This window comes from Psittacula echo, assembly GCF_963264785.1.
Source record: "Psittacula echo genome assembly, chromosome: 11".
Classification (NCBI taxonomy): Eukaryota; Metazoa; Chordata; class Aves; order Psittaciformes; family Psittacidae; genus Psittacula; species Psittacula echo.
In genome coordinates, this window is record NC_137746.1 from 11951210 (window position 1) to 11977697 (window position 26488).

Genomic DNA, 26488 nt, shown 5'->3' on the forward strand with positions numbered 1-26488 from the left:
TGTAAAACCACTCTGCTTTCTGATCTGAGCCCGCTGGATTTAGGGAAGGCTCATTAGGTTGGGCAGAGTGTTGGGACTAGCATAAATGTTAATGTTCCCTGAAACCTGGAATACGACAGAGCAAAGGTGTCCAAGCTGGTTCAGAGGAGCCTTGGGCAGAAGCAGCGCTGGGCTGAAGCTCTTAAGTTTTGTTTGTGCCCAGGTGCTCACTTACGGCTGAATCATGCTTCCCTATTGCTCCTTGTTCAGCACAGGGTGGGTAGAGCTGTCATGAGAGCAGCAGGCTCCATGTTGCTTGGAAGCAGGAGAGTCTGCATGCCCTCGGAGCCAGGCACTGACTCATGGGCTGCTGCAGCAGCAAATGTTCCACTGGGGCTGGAGCATGGGGAAGGGAGCACAGCTCAGCTTTTTCTCATTTACCAACATCAGCACTAGTCCTGCATCACTTGGAGTGAAACAGATGAGGTCTAGGCCCTGGGTTCCACTCAGCTGCAACATATGCACACACCCTTGAACATACCACTTTGAAGCTTCTTTACATTTTCTGTATATCTTTGTTACAACTGAATAATCACCATCCTTACACAGACAGACACCATGTGTATGTATCTGTTATTTACCTGTGTATGGCTGTTGTGCAGTTACAAGCAATGGCTTTTAGCAACCTGCTGCTTGTCTTCCGGATGAGTTCAGTGACACATTTTCTTCCTTCCATTCTGTTGCTGCTTTACATCTTTAAAGGGCTGGAGGGCTGCAGATACGTGCCTTCTTGGGTGGGAGCTGGTTCACTTATTCTGGAAAATAAAAGCACAATAGAAGTTTCAAGGTGATTACAACACACGGTCAAGGAAGTGTGCAGCTTCCCTGCTGGGTGCCTGATGGGTACCTATAGTTTTAAAATGAAGAACAAGCGATGCTGAAGAATTGCAGCTGATTTGCTTTCCACGCTTGTGTCTAATGTAATTGCATGGTGCAAAAGAGGCAGGTTCGTGTCACTGGAAACTGGGCACACTGTTACCAAGGAATCAAACCTGTATGTCAGACCTACTCGAAGTGCTGCTCTCCAGCTAAACCAGAAACCTCTGAAATGCCTTATCTGCCATTACAACATGTTTTTCTCTAGGTAAAATTCCAATTAATTGCCTGAAAGAAATCCTTCTGCATTGTCCAAATCCTGAACAGTTGCATTTGCTTTGCTTTTTAAGGGTTTTTTTTTCTTCTGTCTACACCAGTCATCACAGCTGCCACCAGAAGGGTAACTGGTGCTTCCTCCTGGTCTAATTGGCCACGATTCCACAGCAGTGCCAGGGTGTTTGAGTCACACATGTTGGGCTTATAATAGGAAAAAAAATGTGTTATGAAACATAATGTTTTAAATGCAAGTTCTCCTACACCACCAAGTTCCTTGCTAATCTGTTCCAGTCCTTACTCACCCTTATTGTAACAAGCATGTGCCTTTTTTCCACTTTGACTTGTCTGTCCTCAGCTCCCAGCCTTTGTTCCTTCCTACTCTGCCTGCCAAGTGAAACCGTTTTAGTACCCAGCCTTCTCTCCGTGAGCCTGTTTGCACAGAGATGAAGGGGCCTGTTGATCTCCCTAAGCTGAAGAGACAGGGCTGCTGCAAGTCTCTCCCTACGAAGAAATTTCTGTAATGTTTGTGTTTCAGACCTTACATTTTTTGACATTTAGGAAAGGACATCAGAACGGACACTGAGATTTGTTTCCCTTTTGCTCTGCACAGCTGTGTCACTCTTACTTCTTTCTTTGTATCATCAAAGACTGTCTTAACCCTTTTGGCAAGAGATGAGCTAAGGTTTAGACCTCCCCTCAGCTTTTTCTGGGTAGGTGAGTTACGGACTCCCTTTCCTGCAGGTGTGGATGATACTTTCTTCCTTGTGTTAATGCAGCTAAATGCAAAATTAAGTCCCATTCGATTGGCAGGGCCTGGCTTACTGAGAAATACAGGGTTTAATGTGTGTTTTCCCACCAGGCTGTTGCTTACCAGCATTTCAGGAATGACTTTAGATTTGCTTCTCAATCACTGATGCAAGTGTCAAATAGACCAGGGTCCAGCAGTGATTTGAGCAGAATCTCCCAGGAAACATCCCTGTTCAAAGAACAGGGTCAAACTGTTTGAGATCTGTCAGGGGACAATCTTCATCTATGTGTGGATCGTTTGCTTTATGTTGCAGACAGTTATCTGTAGATACTGCATACACTGTAGAGTGCCATGCCAGGTGATGTGTCTTTACAATTAACTAAGCCTGGCTGAATGACAGGGACTATTTTTGATGGAGTTTAATTGCATGTTTGCCTTTAATTCTTTATTAATGGATTTCTGATGCTGATTTCTGATTCCTACCCCTGTCAGATTAACTGGCCTTTATCTGACTTGACATCTTTGCCCTCTTGCTCAACTGACCTGCCTGTACCCAGCACGCACTAAAGTGGGTGAGCGGAGTGGCTGTTGTAGGTGAATTACCTGGGCTTGTTTCCAGTCCTGTTACTGTTCTGCCTGGTTGCTAAGAGTGGCAAATACATCCCATTTGCTTGAAGCTGAAATAGCAACCTCCAGTACCTCTATGGTCTGCAGCAGGCCCCCACCATGTTTGCTTTTGTTCCTAATAGATTAAAATTTCTCTTGTATAATCCTTATCTTTTCAGTCATTTCTTTTTAAGCTTTGTCAAGATTACAGAAACTATCCCTTTTACCTTCCTGTATGCATTGGTTTTAACTGCTGCCTTTATATCAGTGTTGAACTCCTGGTCTATAGCCAAAGATTACCTCATTTTACAGTTTTAAAAATACAGCTATTTCCTTTCTCTCGCATCTTGTAAATGTCCATTTTTTTCTTTTTCATGCCTTATTTCTAGTCATGTTTCCCAATTTTTCCTTCTAGTTTTACACTTTTTAAAGCAAGGGTAGAAATGGAAAAGCTCCATACATTTATAGGTGGGTAGATGGGTATAGATCTGTGGGTAACTCCAGACTCTCTGTCTGTAACCACCAACCTCCAGGACACACAGACTTTTGTTTCTGAACATTGTGATGTGGCTCAAAGGAACACATCCAGGATCTTATATTAGAAAACCCTTCCAGAAATAATGGTAGGAACCTCGGAGTGTGTCTCCAGCAGTTTATCTTTTCATTACAAGGGCACTTGTAAAGTAGCCCAGCTGTTTTCTGATGGGCTTTTTTCCTCAGCTTTATCACAATCATTGATACGTGCTCAGCAGCCGGTTTAGTCTATTTAAAATAGCTGCTGCTTCTACTTACTCTGCCCTTCCTGAGCAGGTCATACCCAGTAATTGCCAGGCCAGTCATTTAAGTCATCCCATTACGTTACCATATCCTAAAGGTTATGTTATTTTTTCCCCATTTATAAGACTGTGTAAACCATCTTATTTTACAGGAATATTAAGAATGAGGAACCAGATCCTCTCTGGTAATTCCATATGGATCATTTACAGCACTAAATTTCAGATTGTATCCCTTTTGTTACCTCTACCTCTTCACACGTGATGGGAGTGGGATACCAAGAGAGATGTCATCAGCTCCTCTGCTGCTGCTCCAGCCAGCTCCACCTCCTGAATCAAACCTGGCCACAGAGGAAGCTCAGAGTGGGTGATGGGTTAACACAGAGCCTAAATTACTAAATCTAAACTACTACAAACCAGCAGGTGAGCTGCCCCGGCAGGGCTGGGCTCAGCTGCTCAAGACGACCTTCCCCACCATGGAGCTCTGCACACCATAAAATCCAAGATGTGCAGTACATCCATCTCCAGCATCTGTCTTCATTTACTCAAGGGATTGGAAAAATTGCTGAGGCTTTACAAATAGCTTTCCAGGGTCCCTGTGGTGTCCCATACTCAGTAATTCAGCCTGTTCTCCTTCCTGCTGTTATCCCAGGCAGCAGACACTTGCTGGGTCTCTGTAACCCCCTAGCCATGGGGCTGCATTTCTGCACTTGCACCACCATGCTCCGCAGTGGCCGACCCACAGAGCTTCCAGAATTGACACTGCACAATGCTCTAAGGTTCCCAAGAAAGCAAACACTCACTGAGCCCCAGAGAAAGCCTTGTCTTCCCATCTCCTCAGCAAGGCACAGCTACTGGGCACTCCACAAACCTTGTCAGCATCCTATTTGCTTTCATTTGATGTCTCTTTGCTGCAGTGGGAGGTGGGATGCCTCGAGGAGGTCTCTTCCTCTAAACGCTCACTCTGCCACCCCTTGCCACATACCCTGGTGAGCAAACCCCATGCAGCATCGTGACCAAGTCAGCAGCAGAACAAACACCATTACCATGCAGTGGGTGCCCTTTTGCTTTCTTTTCTCTTTCTGCCTGTGTGAGAATGCCAAGGCCTGGCCTTTGGAGGAGCTGAACACTTGCAGTTCCCTCAGTCACACCAAAGATGTGTGGGATTTAGCATCACTTTAAAGAAAGAACAGATCAGCAGCTCTCCATTCACATCATAGGATCTGTGTCCCAAAACATCAGCCCCAACGGAGGTGGCATGAGGCAACTCTGGAGTGGAACTGACATGAGCCATGTCCATGACTGACCATAGGCACAGCGCAGCCCATCCCCTCCCACCAGCAGCTGGGCAGGGATCTGAGACCTCTCTCTCAGCTCATCACATTGGGATATTCAGGACTTGACAAAGCACCAAGCTTTGAAGCCGAATCCTTCCTTCCTTGATTAGCACAAAACTTCCTTAAGATCTACCTACACCTCTGATTAGCACCAACATAGCCAGAGAGAAAGGAACTGCTGGCCACCAGTTCCAAGGCTTTAATTAGCTGTGCTATTCCCAAGGGATTACTGCAACAGCCAAGCTCTGTCGCTGGCTGCTGCAGCCAAGAACCAATTATATCAAAGTGCCACCTCTTTTCAGCAGTAGGTAAAGATGTGTAGGGGCACATTTAATGTGCAGCATTAATACGTTGCTCATTCACAAGCTTTCCCTGCCTGGAAGGATCCCAGCATTTCCTTGTTCAGCAACTTCATTTCTTTCAAATCTGTGCAGCCTCCTGCTCGACAGGATGTAATTGCTGGGGAGTATCTTTCATCAGCAGAGGCTCTGGTCAGCCCGTTTGTCTGCTGAGGCACAGTAAATTGTCAGGCTCTCGGCTGCTGTGGCATTAAGCCAGAGTCATTACAGCCTACCCTGGAAAAGCAAAGCCCTTTATACATTGAAGCCCTTAAACCAACTGAAAACTAAAATAAACCACATTTTTCTGATTCTGTGTGTTCTCTAATGCCCCAGTTGGAAATCTCACCGTCTGCAGCCACGTTTCCAGCCTGGAATCCCCAGACCTGCCCATTTCTCATCTTGGGAAGACGATTTACAAAGCCAGGATTCCTTAAGCAGAAGCAGCAGCAATAGATTTGCCTTTCCTAACAACTGAGACCAGTACTCTGGTCCTGGCTCCAAGCAGCGCCTGCACTGCATCCCCGAGCTCCCTTCAGTGCCTGGATGGGTCCTTATTTACAACACTACATTTCAGATTGCATTACTTCTGTTACCTCTACCTCTTCCTTTTCACGCATGATGGGAGTGTGATACCCAAGAGAGATGGGTGCACAAGTGTGGGTCCCCCACAGCTGCTGACAAAGAACCCAACCCTTCACCAGCCGCAACAAATGAGACCAGGAACACCTAGGCTTTGGTTGCTCCCATTCAGCTGGGACAAACACACATGGTCAGGCAGGTTGTTCTGTTCTGTTTCTAACCCTGGCATGTGAAAAGCAGCCTGACCCCGGTACAGCCCCATACACGGCTGTGCAGGAGGTGCTCCTGAGCATCACCCTCCCTGCAGACTGAGGCATCCATGCAATGGGATGTCAGGAAGAGAGGAAATGGTATCTACTCTAGGCGGTAGCTGCTGGAATACCTTCCTAAATGTATTCCTGGAGTGGTGCTGGCAAGTGCCAAGTGATAAAATGGGTCCCTGGAGAGGCAGAGTATGGGCTCTGCTGCCTAATTGCATTTGAACACAGCTTCTCACAAGCACATCTTTCCTTATCTCAGGGAGAACGCCCACATTTCCATTAGCTCACTTGGCTCTGGTGCTCCATTGTGGGGCACTTTCTACCTCAGGAAGGAAAAACTGCAGTATTTGGAAACTTTGGGAAAGGAGGAGGCTGGAAGCTGATGGATTTACTGCCTACAGCTATGGCCCTGACCTGCCCTTGATGCAACGGTTCTCTCTGTGCACAAATGTACTTTCTTGTTCCTGCTCCAAGCTCAAATACAGCTGAGGCCATGGTCTTTGCAGCCAGCAGTAAGTTTACTAAGCCAAGACGTGACCAATGGTTTCTGGTATGATTCTGCAGTATCAATGAAAAGGCATAGGAAGTACAGCTACCCCAGCCCTGTAGCTCATTCCAATGTCTTTGTAAAGGTAAACAGAGCACACTGACTGAATCACAAAAGACTTGTCCATCTCCGTCTGAACAGCATAGTGTTTCTGGGATCTTCTATTTAGCATGGTTCAGTGTTCACCCTTTTACACTATGGTGCCTCCAGCCCCTTCCTCTGATGGCTCAGAGTGCTTCAACATCTGAATGAGCCCTCCAGCAGCCTGTTTAATATTTAATGACCAAGACAACCACATTTGGAAGTTCCAGTCCCTAAGCTCTTAAGATGCAGAGCTCTTAGCTGGGTATCAGAATCAGAGTTACCCCTCCTGGGCTTTGAATATTTACCCCCAACACATCTGCAGGGGTGTCCGGCTTGCCCAGCATGGAGCACCCACTGCTTGTGAGCCAAACCCAGCAAGGGAAGAAAAACAAAGACCACAGAAACACTCAAGGAAAAAGCAGGATCAGAACCCGAAAAGCAGGCTGTGGAACCTGAATCAAACCCAGCTGCCAGCACTGTAAGAACCAGCAAACAACGTGAGCCCTTTCCTACTGCCAGCTTTCAGCATACGCTGAAGCTCACTGCTCGCAGCCTTCAGAGAGCCCTGCGTCCACTCGCCCTGCCGACACCAAGAGAGAGGATGACGAATCCACTCACCATGGCTTGAGCAAGGAGAAGGGAGCAAGAAGCAAAGCGCGACGGCAGTGAGCAGCAGTTGACACCAAGGCCACACACGTACATGGGACTGTTCCTGCCCCAGCAGTGGCTGCCAGGTCTGCTGGTGCTGCTGCACTGGACTGTGCAGTCTGAGCATTGCTTTTCCTTTGACTGAGCGAGGGGTGAGCTGCTCAGGTTCTCTGCCGCACTACAGGGCTCCTCACAATACACAGCCACAGCCTGGTGCCATTCCCAACTTCCCAGGAACCTCAAAAGCACAGGAAGGACCTCGCCATGCAGACCTCAGCAGTCCCTTAACACTCTCAGCAGCCCTGGAGGATACTGTCAGTCAGAGAGATTAGCCCAGGGAGCACAAAGGTAACGGGAGAGCATCCCTTGTGTGATCTCCTTAACCACAGTTGAGGCTTCAGGCAGGTGAAGCATCCCATGTAATGCTTAAAAATAATGAGTATGTGACAGCGACTGTTTTTACTGCATCAATCATCTGTTACTGATCTAGCCTCCAATTTCCTTAAGAAATCTGCCCGTTGCTCTCACCCTTATTTCTCTGCACTCATCCCTCACACTGTAGCTGGCACTGGCAAGCTACCACAAAACCCTCCTGCGCCAGAAGCTGCGCTGAGCAGCTGCTCCATGCACTTTTGCCCTCATTAAGTATCACCCTTTTGATGCTTCAGGGCAGCAGTAAACACTATTGCCGAGTGCCATTGTGCAGGACTGGCTTCATAGCCGAAGGTTGAGTTACTTTTATACTTTTGTCACCGAACCACTGGAGTGAAGCTTAATCAATGGCGTAATTGCAGAACTCTGAAATGTGCCTGGCTAACCTCTCTTGTGGGCTTCACAGTCACGCAGCAAATCCAGCAGACTCCCACAGCGAGACGCTACCAACACAATGTCACAAAGGAAAAGCCATTAGTGAGCAATTACACTTCAGCAGGATTTCCCTTCTCCACCACAGCCTAATGAGGATAACCAATTCAAGAGGAACTGCTGCAAGGATGAATGAATAATGAGAGAAAGAGGATGGGAGTTCCCTTCATCTGGTCAGAATAAGAAACAAGCCCGTGAAGGAAAAGAAAAACACATATGCTGGAGCTCTGCTCCAAGCAACAGACAGATGTGGACGTTCGCTCACAGTTATAGGAGGCACCAACTGGTTTCAAAAGCATCATGAGGCCCAGGGTAGAGACAACGGTCGCTACAAACAGTGTACAAGCACACAATGGCTTCACTCCAGAAGTTAATTCAATTCTGAGGAAAGACTTCTGACTATCAACAACAGTCACTGCAACAACACACCTTACTTACTTACAAAAGGGTCAGTACCTCTGCATCACCCATGAGCTCCTGCACCATGAAAAAGGTAATACTTCCTTGAAATAAGAACTTCCTAGAAATCAAGTTTACCTGAGCAGCTTCTCATTTGTGTAGCCCAGGAACTGAACTGAACTGAGGATATCTTTTCTTTACAGTAATAATAATGCAAATGGAAAAACAAAAGCTATATAAATGCTACCTTCTATTTAACGGCAGAGTGCAGCTCTACAGCTTCTGCCATTTGAAGGAATACTCGCTGATGTGGCCCTCCTGTGACTGCAGTGCCAGAAAAGGCACCACGGCAAGGGAACACAACTCAGTGCAAGGCATCTCTTCCCTAAATGAAGAAATACCCAGTTACACTTACCTGCAATGGACAGACTTGTCTGACACTGTTCATGGTACAGGAAAGGGCAGCCAAAGAACAGATGAGCAGGCAGTGTGCAGGTGTTCAAAGGCCCAGTACCTTTGCTATGCTTGTCTGGTCGAAGTGAGATAGGCTCAGTCCAGCAGGGCTGCGATGCCCTGAGCTCACACTCACCGACTGCGCTGGAATTCACGTCTGCAAGGGGCAGCAACCTCTTCCCAGGACATCCACCTTCCTCCTTTAACCGGGACTTAGTGTGCCTCAGTGGCAGCCACGGAACAGAGCCATCAGCGCTTCTTTGTCTCTACAATGTACACGAAATCTTTTCTTGCTGATTACACAAGAAAAAGAGAAGTTTTTTTCCTATTGCTTGTTGGGAAGCATCCGGCTGATTGAGCAAGACTTGGTATCTTTTATCCACTGTAGTGAAAGGTAAGGGTGGATAGAGACTTGTCCACATGTTAGACTTCCAGCAGTGGACCAGTAACCTCAGTTCAATCTTTGTTTCATTCAGGAAAAGAAAAATAAACAAAAATAGCATAAATCCAAGGCTTTCAGGTCAAGAACCAGTAAATCAAGAAAGTTGCGACATCAAAACCTTATTCAACATCATTTCCCTTTAAAAGAGCACTGAAAAAAATCAAGGCTTTATTTGAATAAATGTTACACAACATTCTTTATCATTTACTTCTCAGCAAACCTTAAAGGGTGAATCATATTTTCCTCATTCAAGTCTACAAAATGAAAGAGGCATAGTGACCATTCAATATACAGACAAGAAGGTAGCACGGAGCAAAGCTTAAATATTAAGCAACTAAAGCAAAAAAGTGAAAAGCAATACATTACTGTAATTCTCTATCATTAGAATATCCCTGACAACTTCATTTCAAAAGGAAAATCTGGTTTCAAACAAAATGGCTGCAATACTTTCTGTGAAAACAAATGCAAATACAGTTAGCTACCTTGTCTATTTTAGGCTATTTGCTTATATACCCATATTCTCCAATGCAGAGACCTGCATCTCTCTTAAATGTATTCTTTATATTTCAGCTGCTGTGCACAAGTGCTCACAAGGTGAGGAAACGAGAGCACTGGTTAAGAGTCAGATGTCACACAGGCAGGCACTACTGGCTTCTACTTACAACATCAATCAGTTTTCAATCCAATGTGCAATAACCCTGCTATTACAGTCCTGGGCCTTTTTCCTGAGCAGAAACTGTTTTGTGCCATGTTGTTTGGTGGCTTCTTTTTTGTTTGGTTGGTTGGGGGTTTTTTGGTGGGGGGTAAAAAATGCCATTTATTAGGCTAAGACCTCTATTCATTGTCAATACAATCAGGGTTTGGTCTCTGGAGGTGAAAGGCTGGCACATACATGGCATCAAATTGCCTCTCCTTTCCTTGTAGAACAAACATTAATCTCAGATTCAGAAAAAAAATCTTTGTGGTTGATTATGAAAAATGGTACAATTTGAACGTACTGCACAGCTTTGTACAGCTCATTTGTAAGAAGCAGGCTTAAGTATTCAATTGCTGGCTTTATAAATAAAGAATTTGCCTCTGAAAAACAGAAACTGAACCAGCACGAAGCATAAACTGCCTCAGTATGTGTGTCATTGATTCACCTACCCTGGATTTAGATGCCTGTCACAGCCTCTCACTTCCCTGCTCTCTGATTGTTTAACAAGTATAAACCTGTTGCCGATATCAAAACCAAATGATAGAGTTGTCTGAACCCCAGATTTGATGTGATTAATTTAGGCTCCATAGTGAAGGCTATGAAACTGTGCTGATACAGACACCTCTCAGAAAGGAGTCTCTGTTTTTCAATGAGCTAGACAGACACTATTTTCTCCAATCGAATCAGGATATTAGTAAGGAGGAAAAGAGTTTACTACAAGTCTTTTCACGTCTATAGAAACAGAAAGTGACTTTTCGTAGATGACGTGCACATTTCCATTTCTTCAAAACAAATAGTTGTTTCCCCAGGTTGTATCATAAAACCCCTGCTAAGAACTTTGTAAGAAATGATACTGCTGAGGAAGTGTGCACACAATGTCAAATAAGCAGTGACAAATAAATTACTATTTAATAACTCAATATTTCAGCAGTGTGTCCAGCATTCACAAGCTCCACTGAAATAAGTCTTACCAAACACCTCTGGGGGAGGGGAATAAAATGGATAAAACCCGCTGGGTTCCTTTGTTTTTGATTTACAGCTATTCAAAGAAGTCAATGCAACTCAGCTCAACAACCACCAGCAACACTAATAAACCCTTTGCTCTACTAGTTACCTATCTGAAAAATATTTATGTCAAAAGAAAAACAATAACCCATGATTTGAAATAGAAATGCCATTCCATTTGATCACTCTCCATTCATGATTCCCATCTTGTTATGGTATTATAAGCAAAATGCTGCTCTCTGCGTTGTAGCCCTTCTTAACGTTATTCCACAATCCTCAATTCCCTAAGTGTTACAATAGCATAAATAAAATGCAACCATATTCACACAGAAGGAGCTTTCCCATAATACAGAGATACATGGAGTTTGTGGTCACTGTCCCTTCCATCACCTCTATGGGAAATATTGGTCTCATATAGCAGGACTGTTCATATTTTACAATACAATTGGTTTTGGACATGCTTTTGATCACAGATCACAGCTCTGCTAACACCTGCACTAAATACTAACTAAGCCTCATAGAATGGAAAATTGCAATGCTAAAGTTAAGAATTAAAAGAAAAGTTCAAAAGTTACAGTCAACTTCCCAGGCAATTGGCTCCATCACTGGCACCTATCAAAACATACAAACGTGACTGTCACATTACAAAAAAACCCAGTTATTTGCAGTGATTCTTCATACTAATAATTCAAGTGGTTCCTTGCATGTAAGTGTCAGAGTCTTTCGTCATTTCATGCGTCATTTATTGCAAAAAAGTTTTATAAAATATTTCCTAACATCTTTTTAAATTTTAAAGAAAATGTACATTAGGTACAGGTACCCTAGCAGGGTGCAAGGGGCCTTTAACAGATTCACCCCCTTTCCCCTTCAAAAAATGTTTACTACTTGGTGAAGATTTCAGAGGAAAAATAGGACAATTCAGTCTCAGATTTCTTTCAGTCCTGATGAGCTGGTGCTCTTCGTGGCAGTGTAGTGAGGTTCCATAAAAACAGCGGTTGACTAGTGTCTCTGAGCTGAAAAGGGGAGAGAAAGGGAAAACGGTTAAATGCCTTCCAGTACATATTGCAAAAGTAGGTAAGCAAAGTGGCCAGAAAAGTTACCAGTTCACCTGCTTCGTGCATTGCTTGCAGAAGACAAAACAAATCTTTCCATTATCACAAGACACACACAAGTGAACAAACTCCTCAGTCCACTGGAGTTTTAGGAGGAGCTCCCATACCAATCCATGTTCTATCTCACCCCGTTTCAGCATCCAGAGAGAATTTTTAAAGATATTTAAAGATTGCTGATGAAGGAGGGGATTAATATACAAAGTCGACACAATGCCGCATAATTCGCAATACAAAGCTAAATCTGACACTGTAATGGCATTCCAAATGCACAACCAAAGTGTGCATGAGAGCACTGAAGTATAAACCTGCTTACTGTGGGTTTTCAGCATTATTGCTTATGTTTCCCCATTTCCTCCACAGAACTGCAATAAAATGATGATAAAGCAGACAGAAGCAGTCCAAGTAATAACTGCTGCATGAGACCACCACCAGTCAGTACCCATTTGGGGTAGCACAGAATCAGCACAGCCTGCACTAACCTGCTTCATACATAGGCTGGAGAAACATTGCTCTGGAATAACCCACATTGGAGGAGATCTCTGGAGATCATCTGCTCCAACCCTTTTGTCCAAAACCACACAGAAGAACAAAAAAGGCTCCAACAGGACCAGGCCAGCCTGGTTGATTCCTTTTACCATCCTGTTGAGATTTGGCTGCTAGGATTATCTGAAAGGTACATACACATTTTCCTGTAGTGACAACAGCATTCTGAGGAACACAACTGAACTTTAAAAAAGAGACTCATAACACTGTCCAGAAAATCCTGAAGTTCTTTCTAAACAGACAATTATTCTGAATAATATCCAAAGTAAATATAAAAAAGGAGAAGTAGGAGAGAGGATTTTGTGAAAAGGGTCCTACCACAAGACAAAGGGGTAACTATGGAGCTTCTCAATTGCTCAGTCGCTCTCTGTGCCACAAAAGGAAAACATAAACCACAGAAACCCATTTTATATCCTATACAATGCAGTAGAATTAAAATAGGAATGAAATTTTGGAAAAGTTGGAACAGAGCAATGATGGCTAATTATGAAATTTAAAAGATCCAGGCAAAGATGCACTGAGCTGCTATCAGCTGACAGTACACTAGCATGCACTCATTCCAATACCCAATGGGTCTTCATTTGGGTATATCAGAACTGATATATAATTAAACGTATTTTAGCTATGGTCCACTCCAAGATGCACGAGATAAACCTGCAGAGGCTCTACAAAGAGAAGGACGCTAGACAAAGTCCCAGTGTATTCAGTAGTGCTTACTGTTGGTGCAGGTAACTAAACACCACAGTATTCCAGGCTTCAAAACAACCAATATTGGGTTGCTTAGAGATCTTCCTGCTCATGGTTTCCTTGTTTTAGGTACCAACACCTCATTTAAAAGACTAAAATGTTGCTAAATTCTTTCCCAATGTTACTTTTACACATCAGCAAAGGCAGAAGGCTGTGCCTACAATCACCAGCAGCAGATGAACTGCCCACAGGTACATCCTACGAAGACGTGATCTACACAGCAAAAATGTTTGAGGATTGCTGGTTTAGGAGACAAAAATATATGGTTTTTCATTTTATTTCTTTTTTACTTTTACATTATACCTGTCAAGTTATTTAATCTGATCATGTAATGCAAATTTCAAGAAGCAAGCCTAAAGAGAAACTTAAGTGTGGATCTTTTCAATAAAATATATCTCAATCCTGACCTATGGTAATAAAAAAACACAGTTAACAGGAATCCAGAACTGAGGATGGTTAACTTCCTTTCCTCCTTGAATTCTTTCTGGGTGCACTATTTCTGCTTTACAGAAAACAGCATACCATGAAAAGATGCTAAAAACACTCAGAAAAATGAGGTATCAACTTTTTTGAGCTTAAACTAGGCTTTACTGGCAAAATTAAACTACAACACATTTAGCAAACAAAGTAGCAGACAGCAAAACAAAGTGTCTACCTCTGCAAACACTGTACTGCCCACTGAAGAACTCCGTGCTCAGAGCCAGACTGACACCACGAAATTCTGCTGGACAAAGTAGCTACTCCGAGTAAGTGGAAACTGAAGCAATGGATTAGAATTCATGATGACTCTGATCTTTCTGCATTGTTGAGTTAAGAAAAAGGCAATCTTAGGGCACTACCTGTTCAATATTAATAGCATTTTATATCCATTGTGCAATGCACCCTCTGATAAACCCCATTTTTTCATATCCTGAGAAACACAAGTAAGTGTGGCAGCAAGGCACAAGACTTGCCATGGCGGCAATACAATGGCAGCAAATCCAGTTCATCATCACTTTCTTCTGTGTCTTAGATTTGTCTTGCTGTCTAAAATGCAAAACCCACCAGCTATTCCTCCCCTTTTTAGGGCATGACTCACATGAAACACCAGTTTTCCCCTCCAGGTAAAAACCATAAAGATGAGATTGTGCCTTCTTTTGGCTTTGTGTCTTCACACAAAACTGTGCATACACACTGCATTTGTTATGGTTGAGCTACCAAGAATTTATTATAGTAAGTAAATTTGCTTAAAAGAGAAGCAGATGACTCAGAGTTGTGGAGTATGTTGGAGTTTCTTTGTATTTTGCTTCTCATTCTTTATTACAAGTACTATAAAAACTATTCCTAATTAGTCCCTCACACAGTCTTTACACTGAAATTCAAAGCCCTCTTGCCAGTGGCATTATAATCTTTGTTGAAGTGATTATAGGATGGAAGAAAGCTGAGACAATAGAAGGGGAAAGAGCAAAGGGACCAGTTGCTCTCATGGATGTTATGTTTTGAAGGCAAAAATCCAGGGTAAAAAGTAGATTAAAAAATATATAGGTTTAATTACTTCAAGAGAGCATTTCCAACTATCGCAGAATCTCATTATTCTAACACACACCAACCATACACTTGTTACCCGCATGTTTGGCAAAATTAATGAATATGAAAGAGTTTGTGTGGGAAACTTTGTATTGTCACAGTGAAGTTAACCTCAGAGCGCTGTACAGATTTAGCCTAGACCGGTGAAGAATAACCTCGGGCTAGATTGCTATAAGGTATGAAAACCGATTAGGGGATGTCTAGTCTGCCCAGTTAAAATATAATTGGTTTTACGTTGTTTAATTTGGATCAACAGCAGTATTTTGTATAGAAAAGGTTTAAGGCAAGTATACAAGATTAGGTTCAGATATTGTGACTGAAAAATAAAGCCACACGTGCAGTCACATATCTTATTCTCCTTGTGTTGTGGAGGAACATTTCTTACCCTGCGGATTTCCTTGGTGTGAACCATGTGGAGCCGGGACTGGTGACCCAGAGAACAAAAGGTACAAAGAGTAAAGTTACAACAAAGGCTGTAGTGTCCCTGGGTCCTCACAGACAGCACTTCTACCCCTGCAGGCTGCCTGTGTCAGCACGATATCCATGTCATTAAATTCCCCGGCCCTTGTGAACGCAGCAAGTTGTCTGTTTTATCAGTCATACAGTGAGTTCATTCACTTTGTGTAACCCACGATTTGCAGGTGAGGGATGCCAAAGCCTATTTCTGAGGGTACAGCTCTCCCATGACGTACAGTAAACTCACAGCAGCCTGGGATCTGTTTTGAAGCAGTTTCATTCAACTGCTAGAGACTATGGACTCACCATAAAAATTACCACCAGCAACAAGCCTCAGTATGTGTGTTAGGACAAGCACTGACTTAAGGCCTTTCACCACTGATGTCATCAACATCTGCCCCACTCAGCTGCATTTTTACTCAGCCACTTTCCTGGGAGTCATCCCTGTAATGTGGATTCCAACTTTAACACGAACATTTTCATGATCCTGTGTACTCGCTGCTGCCTGAAGAGAAGCAGTGTTTTTGAAAGGCTTTTTTCTTTTTCAAAGGAAAAGCAGGAAGACAACAGGCAGCCATCAAGAGGAAGAAAAGGCAGCCCAGAAGGACAAGGAAAATAAAAACAGCAGCATCTCCCATCACATACTGTGAAAGGGAAGACAGGCAGTTCTTAGTTACAGTAACATCTATGCAACTTCTTTAGGAGACTAATACTTTGTCTATATGCAAAACTACGTAACAGAATAAACAGCACATGCTATTTTACTGCTACGGATACTAGTTAGGGACTGTTGAAATAGGTTTCTCTTCCAGATCATGAAGTACTAAAAGCCAGCAGAACTGCTGCATTCTTCTACAGCCCAAGACGGTGTTCAACAACAGGGCTCCATCTACAAAGAAAACCAAGAGCAGTAACACTTTCTTCAGCTTACATGCCTAATTCCCTGAAACATGTAACGCAGTATCAAGAATTAGGTCCCTAAATCCCTCAACACTTGAAAAATCTCCAGAAAATATCTCTTTTTTTTCCTCAAAAAGTCGAATATTGCTTTAAAATCCTGAAGCACTGCAGAAGTACAGTCAAACACCAGAGCTTCCGACAGCCAAACAAAAATCCTGAATGCTACTAAATAAAAAATGATGCAAAATTAGCATTTAAGTAAATATTTGCTTTGAAATTTAACTCTTTAGTGACAAAGCAAGTACCCTCTTCCCCTTTATGCACCCGTTAAAAACAGGCAAAGACAATTCTGTCATCAGAATTATGCTGTGGGTTTTGTTACAGAATCTTTTAGTGGTGATAAAAAGCTAGTGAGCACGCAGCTTGCCTTCCAAATCACAGATTCACAGCATATGGCTGGCACGTATAAGGATATTTCTTATTCTATTGCATATTTGACATCAAAACCATCAGCAAGCAAACATGAAAACTGACCTAGATCTATTAAAAAACCCAACCCCACACCACACTAATTCAAAGTTAACGTGTTACCTAAATGATGTCATCCAAGCATGATTTTGCACAGAAGAGGCCCCAGGCAGGAGATGCAGTGCAGTTTTACCACACGTGGAAGCTAAGAGTGTGGTTCGAAGGCCACACTTCCAGTATACCAAGCGTTATTCCTGCGTGACTGGGCAGGACACAGGAGGCTGAATCCCTCATTTTATGTGTATTTCTACAAAGATTCTATTTTTCCCAAATCAAAATTGTTAATAACAAAATTACAGAAAACAGAGCTGTGACAGGGTCAGGATAGATCAGCTAACCTATCCCATGCCCAACCGCAGGATGAACATAACCCACTCCTGACAGAGGTCAGTCACATCTATTGTCTTTAAAAACTGTAATTACAAAACCAAAGCAACTCTCCAAACAAGACCCAAGGTTCCACCGTAACAACTGGAATAGATGTTCTACTGCCCAATCTTAACTCCCTGTCTTGTAATTTTAAACATTCCTTCTTGCCCTAGTCACAACAGAGCGTTTGCCCCCGCACCTATCCCACTGGTAGTTACAGACCTGGTATATTCTCAGTTCCAATAGTCCTTTCTTCCTTCTCTGAAGAATAAAATCATTGGCATAGGAGCTGCATTACAGTTGCTTAAAACATGCATGGTCCCGATGCTGAAAATAACTTTTCAAGCAAGTAGCCCAGCTAATTCCCACAGATACATTTCTCTTTATGCACTGAATGAGCAAAGCCCAATTTTAAACTTGCAACAGGGGATCCCAATTTGTTCCCTGTGCCAAAGTATACCTGCAGCCTGTGTTGCTGACATTATCCTCTTGGACCACAGGTAGGTGGGGAGGTAGAGAAGATCACGAACTAGACACCTCCACTGGCATAAGCACAGGAAACCAGTTTTCAGCCCTGTGTGTACAGAAACTATGCGGGAAGGTTATGCAGGTGCACAAGACCATCTCTTATTCCCATTTGTCTCCCTACTGGATGTGCAAGATGGCTCAGGCCTTCTCAGGTATGAAAGTCCTGGTCTTACCAATGACGTTCATTTCCACGCAGCTGCTTATCCTACTCCATGCCAAGAACATTAATTGCTTTTTCTTGGGGAAAAAAACCAGACCCATGGATTTGAGTTCCCTCCAACTGGTACCTTGCATTAAGCTTGCCAGCACTGCCCCAGGGAGAGTCATCCCCAGCTGCCAAATCTGGTAGCAAACAACAAAACTGTTCAGGGAAAAAGCGTGATAGCAAGCTAGCCATCAAATCACTGTCTCCATAGCCATGCCTGGGAACTGCTATTTTGCCTTGTGTTCACAGAAGGGCAGTTGTTCACAGTTCAAGATAAAAATTCATAACTTAATCTAAATCAGTCTGGATTGGTATACACATCCCAGGTGTTGGGGAAAAAGACTGAAATGTATGAGTGAATCATAGGGAAGTATAAGCTGCTATTAGGATATAAAACTTAAAAACCAATAATCAGAAATATTTCTGACTAAGGGCAAAAAAATCAATGCCATTCAGTAAGAGTTTTGTAAAACCTCAATTCTTACCACTGATGTCAGAGAAAGATGAGTTCAAATTAGAAGAGGTGCACGGAAACGCCAGTAAGATGAGAGGGAACAGAAAAGCCATCTTACAAGGGGATCTTCTTTTATCTAAATGGCCACACTCTATAAATACACTAATAGGATGACAGCACAGGAGGGAACTATTTAAAATACAAAGTTGTTACAAATAACGCTAGCTGAGGTATTACAAATGTTAAATAGGAACATGTCATCTTAACTACTAAGGACGTGTACCAAGTTTCTTCCCCATATTAAGAATAATTTGAAGCTGAATACTACATCCACATTTCACAAGCTTGGATTTAACAGATCTTTATGTAGTTTGACAGCTACTACAGAACTTTTCAATGCTACAGCCACTACCTGTCCTCATGTTAAACATGGATGATCTCTTATCCCTACAGTCATGTCAGAAGAAGCTTTAAGGCAGCTAGTAAAACTTTCATGTTTGTTTTTAAACACTATACCTGCATTTCTACCAAATGGCTTATAACACAAAATATGGCCATCTTACTGTCCTTTATGCATAAACTCCCTCAACTTCCAGTTCACAGTCTTCACCTACAAGTCAGTGTAGCAATTCCACTGCATCAGATGAATTTGCTTATTCCTACAGGCATTTATTAGAATTATAAAGAGGAGATGAACTAAAATAGCCTTTCACTGATTGTCAGCCTCCTCCTTTCCAGAATTCTTCAGCCAAGAAGGCAGCTCTATTTTTTCCACTGTACTTTGCAGAACATGCATAAGGACAGATGATAATGCTCCTAAGGACTAGCTACTAAGATTTATTTTCCCAAATCCATGTTCCTATTCTTCTCTGACAACTTTAGCACAAGCTTATAAAAGACATAAATGGAAATCAGTTTTAGGACTTGAGAGTTAACTAGAAACAAACCTCAGGCCAGCAATGCAGAAAGCAACTCATACCCCTTCCTCACCTGTGCTATTTCTTAAATCACGTTTAGAAACTACTCTATAAAACGGAGAAGTATTTTAAAACATGCTGAAAAAAAAAAGTCTTCTCAGCCTTGTATAGTTGACCTAAATTTTCCCCACTAAACACACCTCTCCTGCTAAGGTAGCTGCTGGATATGTAGGTTTCAAACCAAAGATAGCACTGTCTAACAAAAAAACCCCAACCCACCACCACCATATAATGAGAGGTGATTATTTAAGCATTGACAAAAAATTTCAACTCTGATTAAAAAAATAACAAATATTTTTTCAATTTCCTGTGCAACTCCAATTCAGACACATACAATCATTTCACAGTTGTTTCTAGCTCCATTCATAAAGCGATCACACCTTCCAAAACTCCTCTTAAAAGAAAACTTTAAAGTTTTGGAATAACTACTCTCTTCCAAAACATTTTAACTGAAGCTAAAGATCTTCAAAGAAAAAGTAGGCTTGTGCTATAAACTCATCACCGCCCATCAAGTTTTCCTCCTAAATTGAAAGACCATGCATATTCAACAACTACACTGAAGAATCTCCTTAACTTAAAAAGACATCATTTGGAATTTTGTATACTAAGCTGATGGAAAACTAACAGTCACTCTACTGATGCTTGTCTTCTCCAGACACAGGCTGCTTGCAACAGTTGCACAGCTTAATTACACAGATGCACTATCCTGGCACAGCACAGGCGTGCTCTGACAGGAGTTACTTGACAGGTCATTTAAACTGTCAGGCTGACGCAGCCATGGTAGATGTGAATCCAATGCAAGAACAGCAGCACACGCTCAAGGTGTAGGCATTGTTGAGAGCACACAGGCACATAAAAGCATGGCGGTTTTTTGCAGTTTACAGCTAAAGTAGCACTTAGCTCTGTCTAAGCCTACAAAGCTAATTGCCAGGGAGCATCCATACTGCCATAACGAAGGTTACCTATTGTTATCAGATTTTACATTAAGCCCAACATTTTTTCCACAAGAAACTAGTTTTAAACTGGGTTATAGCTAGTGTTAGCTATTTCAGAATGAAAAGAAAATCACGGATAAGTATGAATAGGATATTTTCAAACTAATGTAAAACACGGTGGTGTAAAAAGATAAACCTGTTTTGAGACCTGCTAAGCCTGAAGTGATAACACACATTCACTACAAAACTCAAGAAAGACTTCTTAAAGACAGATCAACTACAAAATAAAACTTAGACAAAACAATCTAAGAAACGCCTTGCGTACCTGTTACTCTAGCATTTCACCAGTGAACTCCTGAGCGAGCTGACTATGTACGCTTTAGTCCTATTCTTACTGTATAAGAGTACAAAGCTTCCAGGTCCATTTAAAGAAAAGTTAACAATGTAAATATTGATTTCACCACTACTTGGCTCAGAACTGCTTACAACCAGTTCTCTTGAGCTTCAGAAACTCAAGGAACTAGTGTAGACATCTAAATCACATTATATGGGTTCTGGACTTCAAAAAGCAGTCTTGCTCTAATAACAAAGTACGGCTTATTTAAGTAAATGAGTAACTGTTTCTGTTTGCAGGAGAGAATACAGAGAAGTGAAACAGGATTATTTTTTTTTCCCAATTGCTTTTTCCACATTTTGAAATTTATTGTGTGTTTATCACATTCAAAAAGCATTGACCAGTGGGGGTTTTGGGTAACTGTTAGAATGCCAAAGTAAAGCTGGTGTATTTGGAAGCTTAATTAGCACCTAACAGAGATGACTGTAAACTTGAACAGCCATGTATTTGACACTTTCAACTTCCAATAGTTCTGTGGGCACAACAGAATAATTTGAAAAGATAAAAAGAAACTGAATGCTTTGGAAAGACCAGACAGTATCATGGACATATGAAATTTAAATTAAAAAGATTTTAAGGGTTTGATGATTAAATCCTTACCCCGTTTTCACATCTGTTTAAAATCTAGTTTCAGTCTAAGCTTAAGTTTTTACACGTCATGATTGCCTACATGGGCAATTATGGAAAAAACAGGATGAAAACTGCTTTGGGATGAACGCTGAGAGATTCTTCACAAGGCATTGCAAGGCTGAAACAGGAGTGGGTTGGAGAAGAGACAGTAATTCAGTAATTCACATGGTCAGATAAGGACCAAAACTAGAAGAAAAAAAAATAATAAATGTAAAGTCAGTTGCATGAAAATGCCCCAACACTGAGCAAAAGACATGCAAAAAAAGCTGCAGCACCAGTGGAGAGTGGGTCTGATTAGGTTTTGATAGCTGGGAGAAAAGTGAAAACATTTCCCCACTGTGTAAGTGACATTATCCACAGTCTTCATTCAAATATACGGCACAAAATCTAATTAAGGGAGAAATTTGATAAACTTTACAGAAAGCCCTTTACAGAGCCAGGTTTGAAACCAAAGGGACAGATGATTGCTTCATCTCAAAATTAAGACTGAAATATACCAATAGTACTTTACAGCAAGCAGTTATCTTTAAGAATACGTGAAAAAGGACAATTTACTTTTTAAAAGGGTGTCCTCAAAATCCGGCATACAGATAAAGTACTCTAACATCCTGGATTTTTTTTTTTCCAAAGCTTTTTGAGAAACACACACAAATAATTCAGATTTAGTCAATTTTATTTACAGTTTGTTTTTTTACATTGCAGAGCATTACACAATTACATATTCTCATTTTCTGACCTGCAAACAGATACCTTAAACGGAAATATTAAAAAAAAAATAAAAATGAAGTTAGATACATCCAAAAAATGCAACAATTACACATCTGACAATTCACAAAGTGTAATTTACTAGGACGTATCCTAAGAATTTAGGAACAACCAGTCAGGAGAAAATCTGACCAATTTCAGCAATCAATTATTTACACATTCAAAACAAAGCCTCTCTTAATCTAAACCTCCAGGCAAATGGCCTGAAAGATTTCTTCGGGAAGAAAGACCAGAAGTTATGATTCACACCTATGCAGCATTAACAGCCCTTGATCCCAAATACTGAGCGACTTCTCAGCTTTGTCTTAGAGCTACAGGCATCCCTCTCAGCTTTTCAGACCCTGAAGTGTTATATTTGTGCCCCCATGTGCATAGAAAGGTTGAGTGTTTAAGTGGTCACTACGATAAAACCCCATTTAATCTGGTCTTTAAGTTACACGAATTCCTCTTCCTTAAAAGTTTCAGCAAGCCTTCTAACGTCATTTAAACTGGCCAGTGTAGATTGGGGCATGCCTGCCTAAGATGTTTAAGCACGCTTTGAACCAATTTGCACTCGCCAGACTAAATACATTAGAGACTACTTAAAATAATCTTTAAAGACCATTTAGACAAGGCTTACATTTCTACACTTCCCTGATGGGCCACCTAATTAAAACAAACAAAGAAAAAAAAGTCACAGCTACTTGTGTTAACCTTTTGCCACACAGCAACTAGTTATATACTGGGTAGAAACTACTAAAAAATTCCCTGCAAATAAGCTGCCTTTCAGCTGAGGCTATGGCTCCTATGCATTGGGTGTTTGAGGAGGTTCTTATTTAAAAAAAATTCTCACTTGAAAAATACTGAAGTTCTCACTTTCGGCTAATTTTGATTGCATGTTCAATTTGTTTAACTGTCAAGAAACCGCTACAAATGGAACAACTTTAGTATAAAAAGAGCAGTCAACCGAGTGCAACTTGTGACTTGGCAAGTCCTTCATGGTACTTATCTAACTAGGCTATGAATTTTGTGGAGCCTCCAGATTTCTTGCCTACCTTACTTTCCATGCTCACGTTTCAAACTGTGTCAGCAGGGCCCGAACTTCGGGAGTCAGCTGCTTAGCAGCTTTAGCTGCCTCTGTGACGGCCTTGCGGTAAAGACCCTTTCTCTTCTTATTAAAGCGCAACTGGAAGCTTTCTAAAAAGGGGGATAGTTGTGCAAGAGCAAGAAAAGATGTTGTTGTGGAGCCAAACCATGAGATACGAGCCTCCTGTCGAACTAAAAGGCCATTATCTTTCCGGCTCACAGTTATGGTAAGAATACGGGCTGGCCACCAAGGGAAGCCATAAATCTTGGCCCAAACAATGTCCCCTACACATACAGTCCTGCCATCTGGTGTAACACATTTAGAGACGTTTTTGGAAAAGACTTCTGTTTTCAAGGAATTACTGAGCTTTTTCTCTTCCTTTGAAGAAGAGGAGGAGGAGGAAGGTGCATGCATGCTGCCTGGAGGAAAATCAAAGCTTTCAGTAGAGCTACACTCAGAGTTGGTAGATTTCAAATCATCTGTGCTATCACTACTACAAACTGATGCACTGGAAGAGTCAGATTTCTTTTGATTAAGGGTCATGTAAACCGTTATATTGCTTTTGCTGCCTCTCTTGCCCAATGTCTGGTGTTCATCCTGATCAACAGTTACATGCACTTCACTTGTGTCCTGAACCTCACTGCTGGCCTCTTCAGGGCCTTCTGAGGGGCTCTGATTTTCTGAAGGGGCCTCACCTGCTGAGCGGGTGGAGGAGCAGCGAGACTGGGGCTTAGTTGCCATCTTGCCACTCCGTATTTTCTCAAGTCCTGTCTTGAGAGAAGAGTCATTTTCTTCATTCCGATACCTTTGTGGCTTTAAACGCAATCGGGGTGGGAGGGAACCTGAGCTGGTGTTCTGAAGACGCCGTGTGAAGTGGACCTTTGAATGTGCATTTTTGGAAGAGGAGGTTGCACTCTGCTTCTTTTGTGCCTTTTCTTTGGCCATTTTCAAGACTTCCCGAGCTTTCGCATGATCCATGTTTTTGCTCTGGAGAACTTTTTTTGTATTTAACTGCGCTTTTGAAGTATTTGCTTGTGCGGAAACTTTAACTACTCTGCTTCTGCTGTGGGCAATATTTGAAACCTTGACCACAGCATTCCTTTTCTGGCTTTCATTTTGGCTTTTTCCATCCACTTTATGGTCAGTCTTAAGTTTTTTATTCACAGTAGTCACACTCTCATTTCTTCGTTTTTTGTTATCCTCATATTTTGAAGAGTCACTTGCATTGCCACCTTTTTTAATTTCCTTTTTTTCTGCGACAACACTGTTTTTGCACTTGTCACATAAGACCTGCCGGGGTCGTAGTTTGATAGCATTCATGATAGAAGTGGGTTCCTCCCTGTACATTTTACGCTTGGGCCGCTTAATTTTCCGGGGTGGAGGCTGAGGTATTGACTGGTTATATGTGTCCCTGATAAACAAAGGAGGAGGATATGGCGCTCCCTCGTGAAAGAGAGGAGGTGGTTTAGAAGTCCATAGGCTTTTAGCTATGCTAGGTTCTGATGGCTGTGTGAGAGAAGAGTCATCAGGGACTGCAGCATTCGATTCACACTTCACCTGTGCCTCATCTTGGAATGGTTTACTTTGGAGCTGCATGGCTTCAGGTTTATCCTTGTATTCCCTTTTCGGAAATATGGTCACAGGGATTCCATGGGGTCCAAACCTTAAAGAGAAAAAAAAAATAAAAGAAATTACAGGGTTTGAGGGATCTTTTCCTTCACTTATTAAAAAACATTTGAAAACCTGTCCACATTATATAGCCATGAAAGACATGAGTCCCAGGAAAACTAAAGCTTCATATCCAGCCTTACAGTAAGCTTGAAAAAGCAGGACAGCAAAACCAAGTCAGTAGAGAATATGAAATGCATCAACAAGACGCCCTGAGAATGTAATTAAAAAAAAACATCACCTAGAGACAGCAGTAAAAGAATTAACTTTGTACTTTTAGAAAATGCTCATAAGTATACAAACTACACACACATCCCATCAACTCCAAATCTACGTAAGATGAATTTCCATACTAAATCAACTTATGTGAAGAAAGCATCTTCAGTAAGTTTTATAAAATTTTGCTATCTTTAGCAAGGCACAACAGGTCAAGCATGTTTCAGATTTAACTGAGGAACATATGGACTGCATCAATGCTTGCATTGAACAGGGAGTGCCCTCATTCTTCCTCCACAAAAGACTAGCACTTCACCACCTGATGCACTACAGCCACAAACTTGCTAGCCTATTAGTATGCGTTTCCCCCAGCAAAACTACCCTTTTTTTTAACAGAGTAGAAACCATTCATCCCTGGTTTATGAACAAACAATATTTAAAGCCTTTGTCTACTTTTCTCTGGACAGCTTTAGATCTCTGCTGCCCCATTTGACCCACACAGGACTTCTCACTCCCATCAGAATGAAAAACCCCAGCATGACCTGTGCATTAGCTCAGCTTTCCTACAGGAACAGGAATAGCCTGCTGCCTAACAGGTAACCAGTACATTCTGCAAAGGGCTGTGCTACGGGAAACATTTTATCTGTTTGCAAGATGCCTTCTCTGGAGAAGAAATCAAATGATAAATACATTCATTTTACAACAAGGTATCTTTTAATCCCCAACACAGGGTAGGAGGGATTATAAAAGCTTTAACCTTCCTTCTGTTCTACTCCATAACCAGCTGAGGTACCAGCCTTGCACAGAGCTCTCACTAGGCTGCTCACTACTCTTGAGCTCTGTCTGACCCCAGCTCCATTACACACACTAGGGTTTAGCTTAGATTAGTTGGTATTTTAATAGTTTGGCCTTACTGCAGTAACAACATGATAGACAAGATTGAAATTCTAATGCCAAATCATCCATTTTGATCACTAAACAAACACCATTATATTTATCCCACCCCATCTGACAGCAGAATGAAGTAATTACCCCAGATTTGTCCTCAGGTTAATGGTAGTTCGTGTTGCACTGCAGCTCCTCAACTGCAACATCCTTTTAACTGACTGAAATTTATTTACAATCTATGGTTGCCTCTCAACTGAAGATAAATGCTGACACTGGTTTATTTTCCATTCACACTCCAGCAAGAAACATGCAGTTTCTACAAGTGCTTACACGTTGGCTTTGTATCTTCAAAACTGGTTTTGAAAAAATGTCATCATGTGTTAGATGATTTTTTACACTGTCACCAACAAAAGCCATCACTTCTTTGTCCTTTTGCTTATCTGTTAAGTCTCTTTTTACACTTAAAAATTGCAATTGAGGCAAACAACCCATCCAAGATTAAATTATCTATCCAGCCTGCACTTCATTACAAAGGAACAGAAAACTGTAGGCAATCTAAGCAAGAGTCAACCAAACAATTTTGGAAGGGAAGTTGAACATGTGACAGCTCACAGTTCAGTATCAACA

General features: G+C 41.9%; 1 protein-coding gene across 2 annotated transcripts in view; it reads right to left on the reverse strand.

Moving 5' to 3' along the window:
• Positions 1 to 423: 423 nt before the first annotated feature.
• The window catches only part of PWWP2A (PWWP domain containing 2A), a gene marked incomplete at its 3' end in the record, with an annotated part of 37495 nt that continues 11430 nt past the window's right edge, over positions 424 to 26488 (reverse strand). Inside the window, exons 2-4 of one of the 2 annotated variants that reach the window (XR_013957777.1) lie at positions 23785 to 24752; positions 8907 to 11927; positions 424 to 794 (exon numbers count right to left, since the gene is read on the reverse strand). Coding sequence is in view for 1 of the 2 variants with exons in the window: in XM_080626840.1 (XP_080482966.1) it covers positions 23072 to 24752 (1681 nt within the window). Of the gene's footprint in view, positions 795 to 8906; positions 11928 to 23071; positions 24753 to 26488 lie in introns of those variants that run through there. The other variant, XM_080626840.1, reaches the window with a different exon arrangement.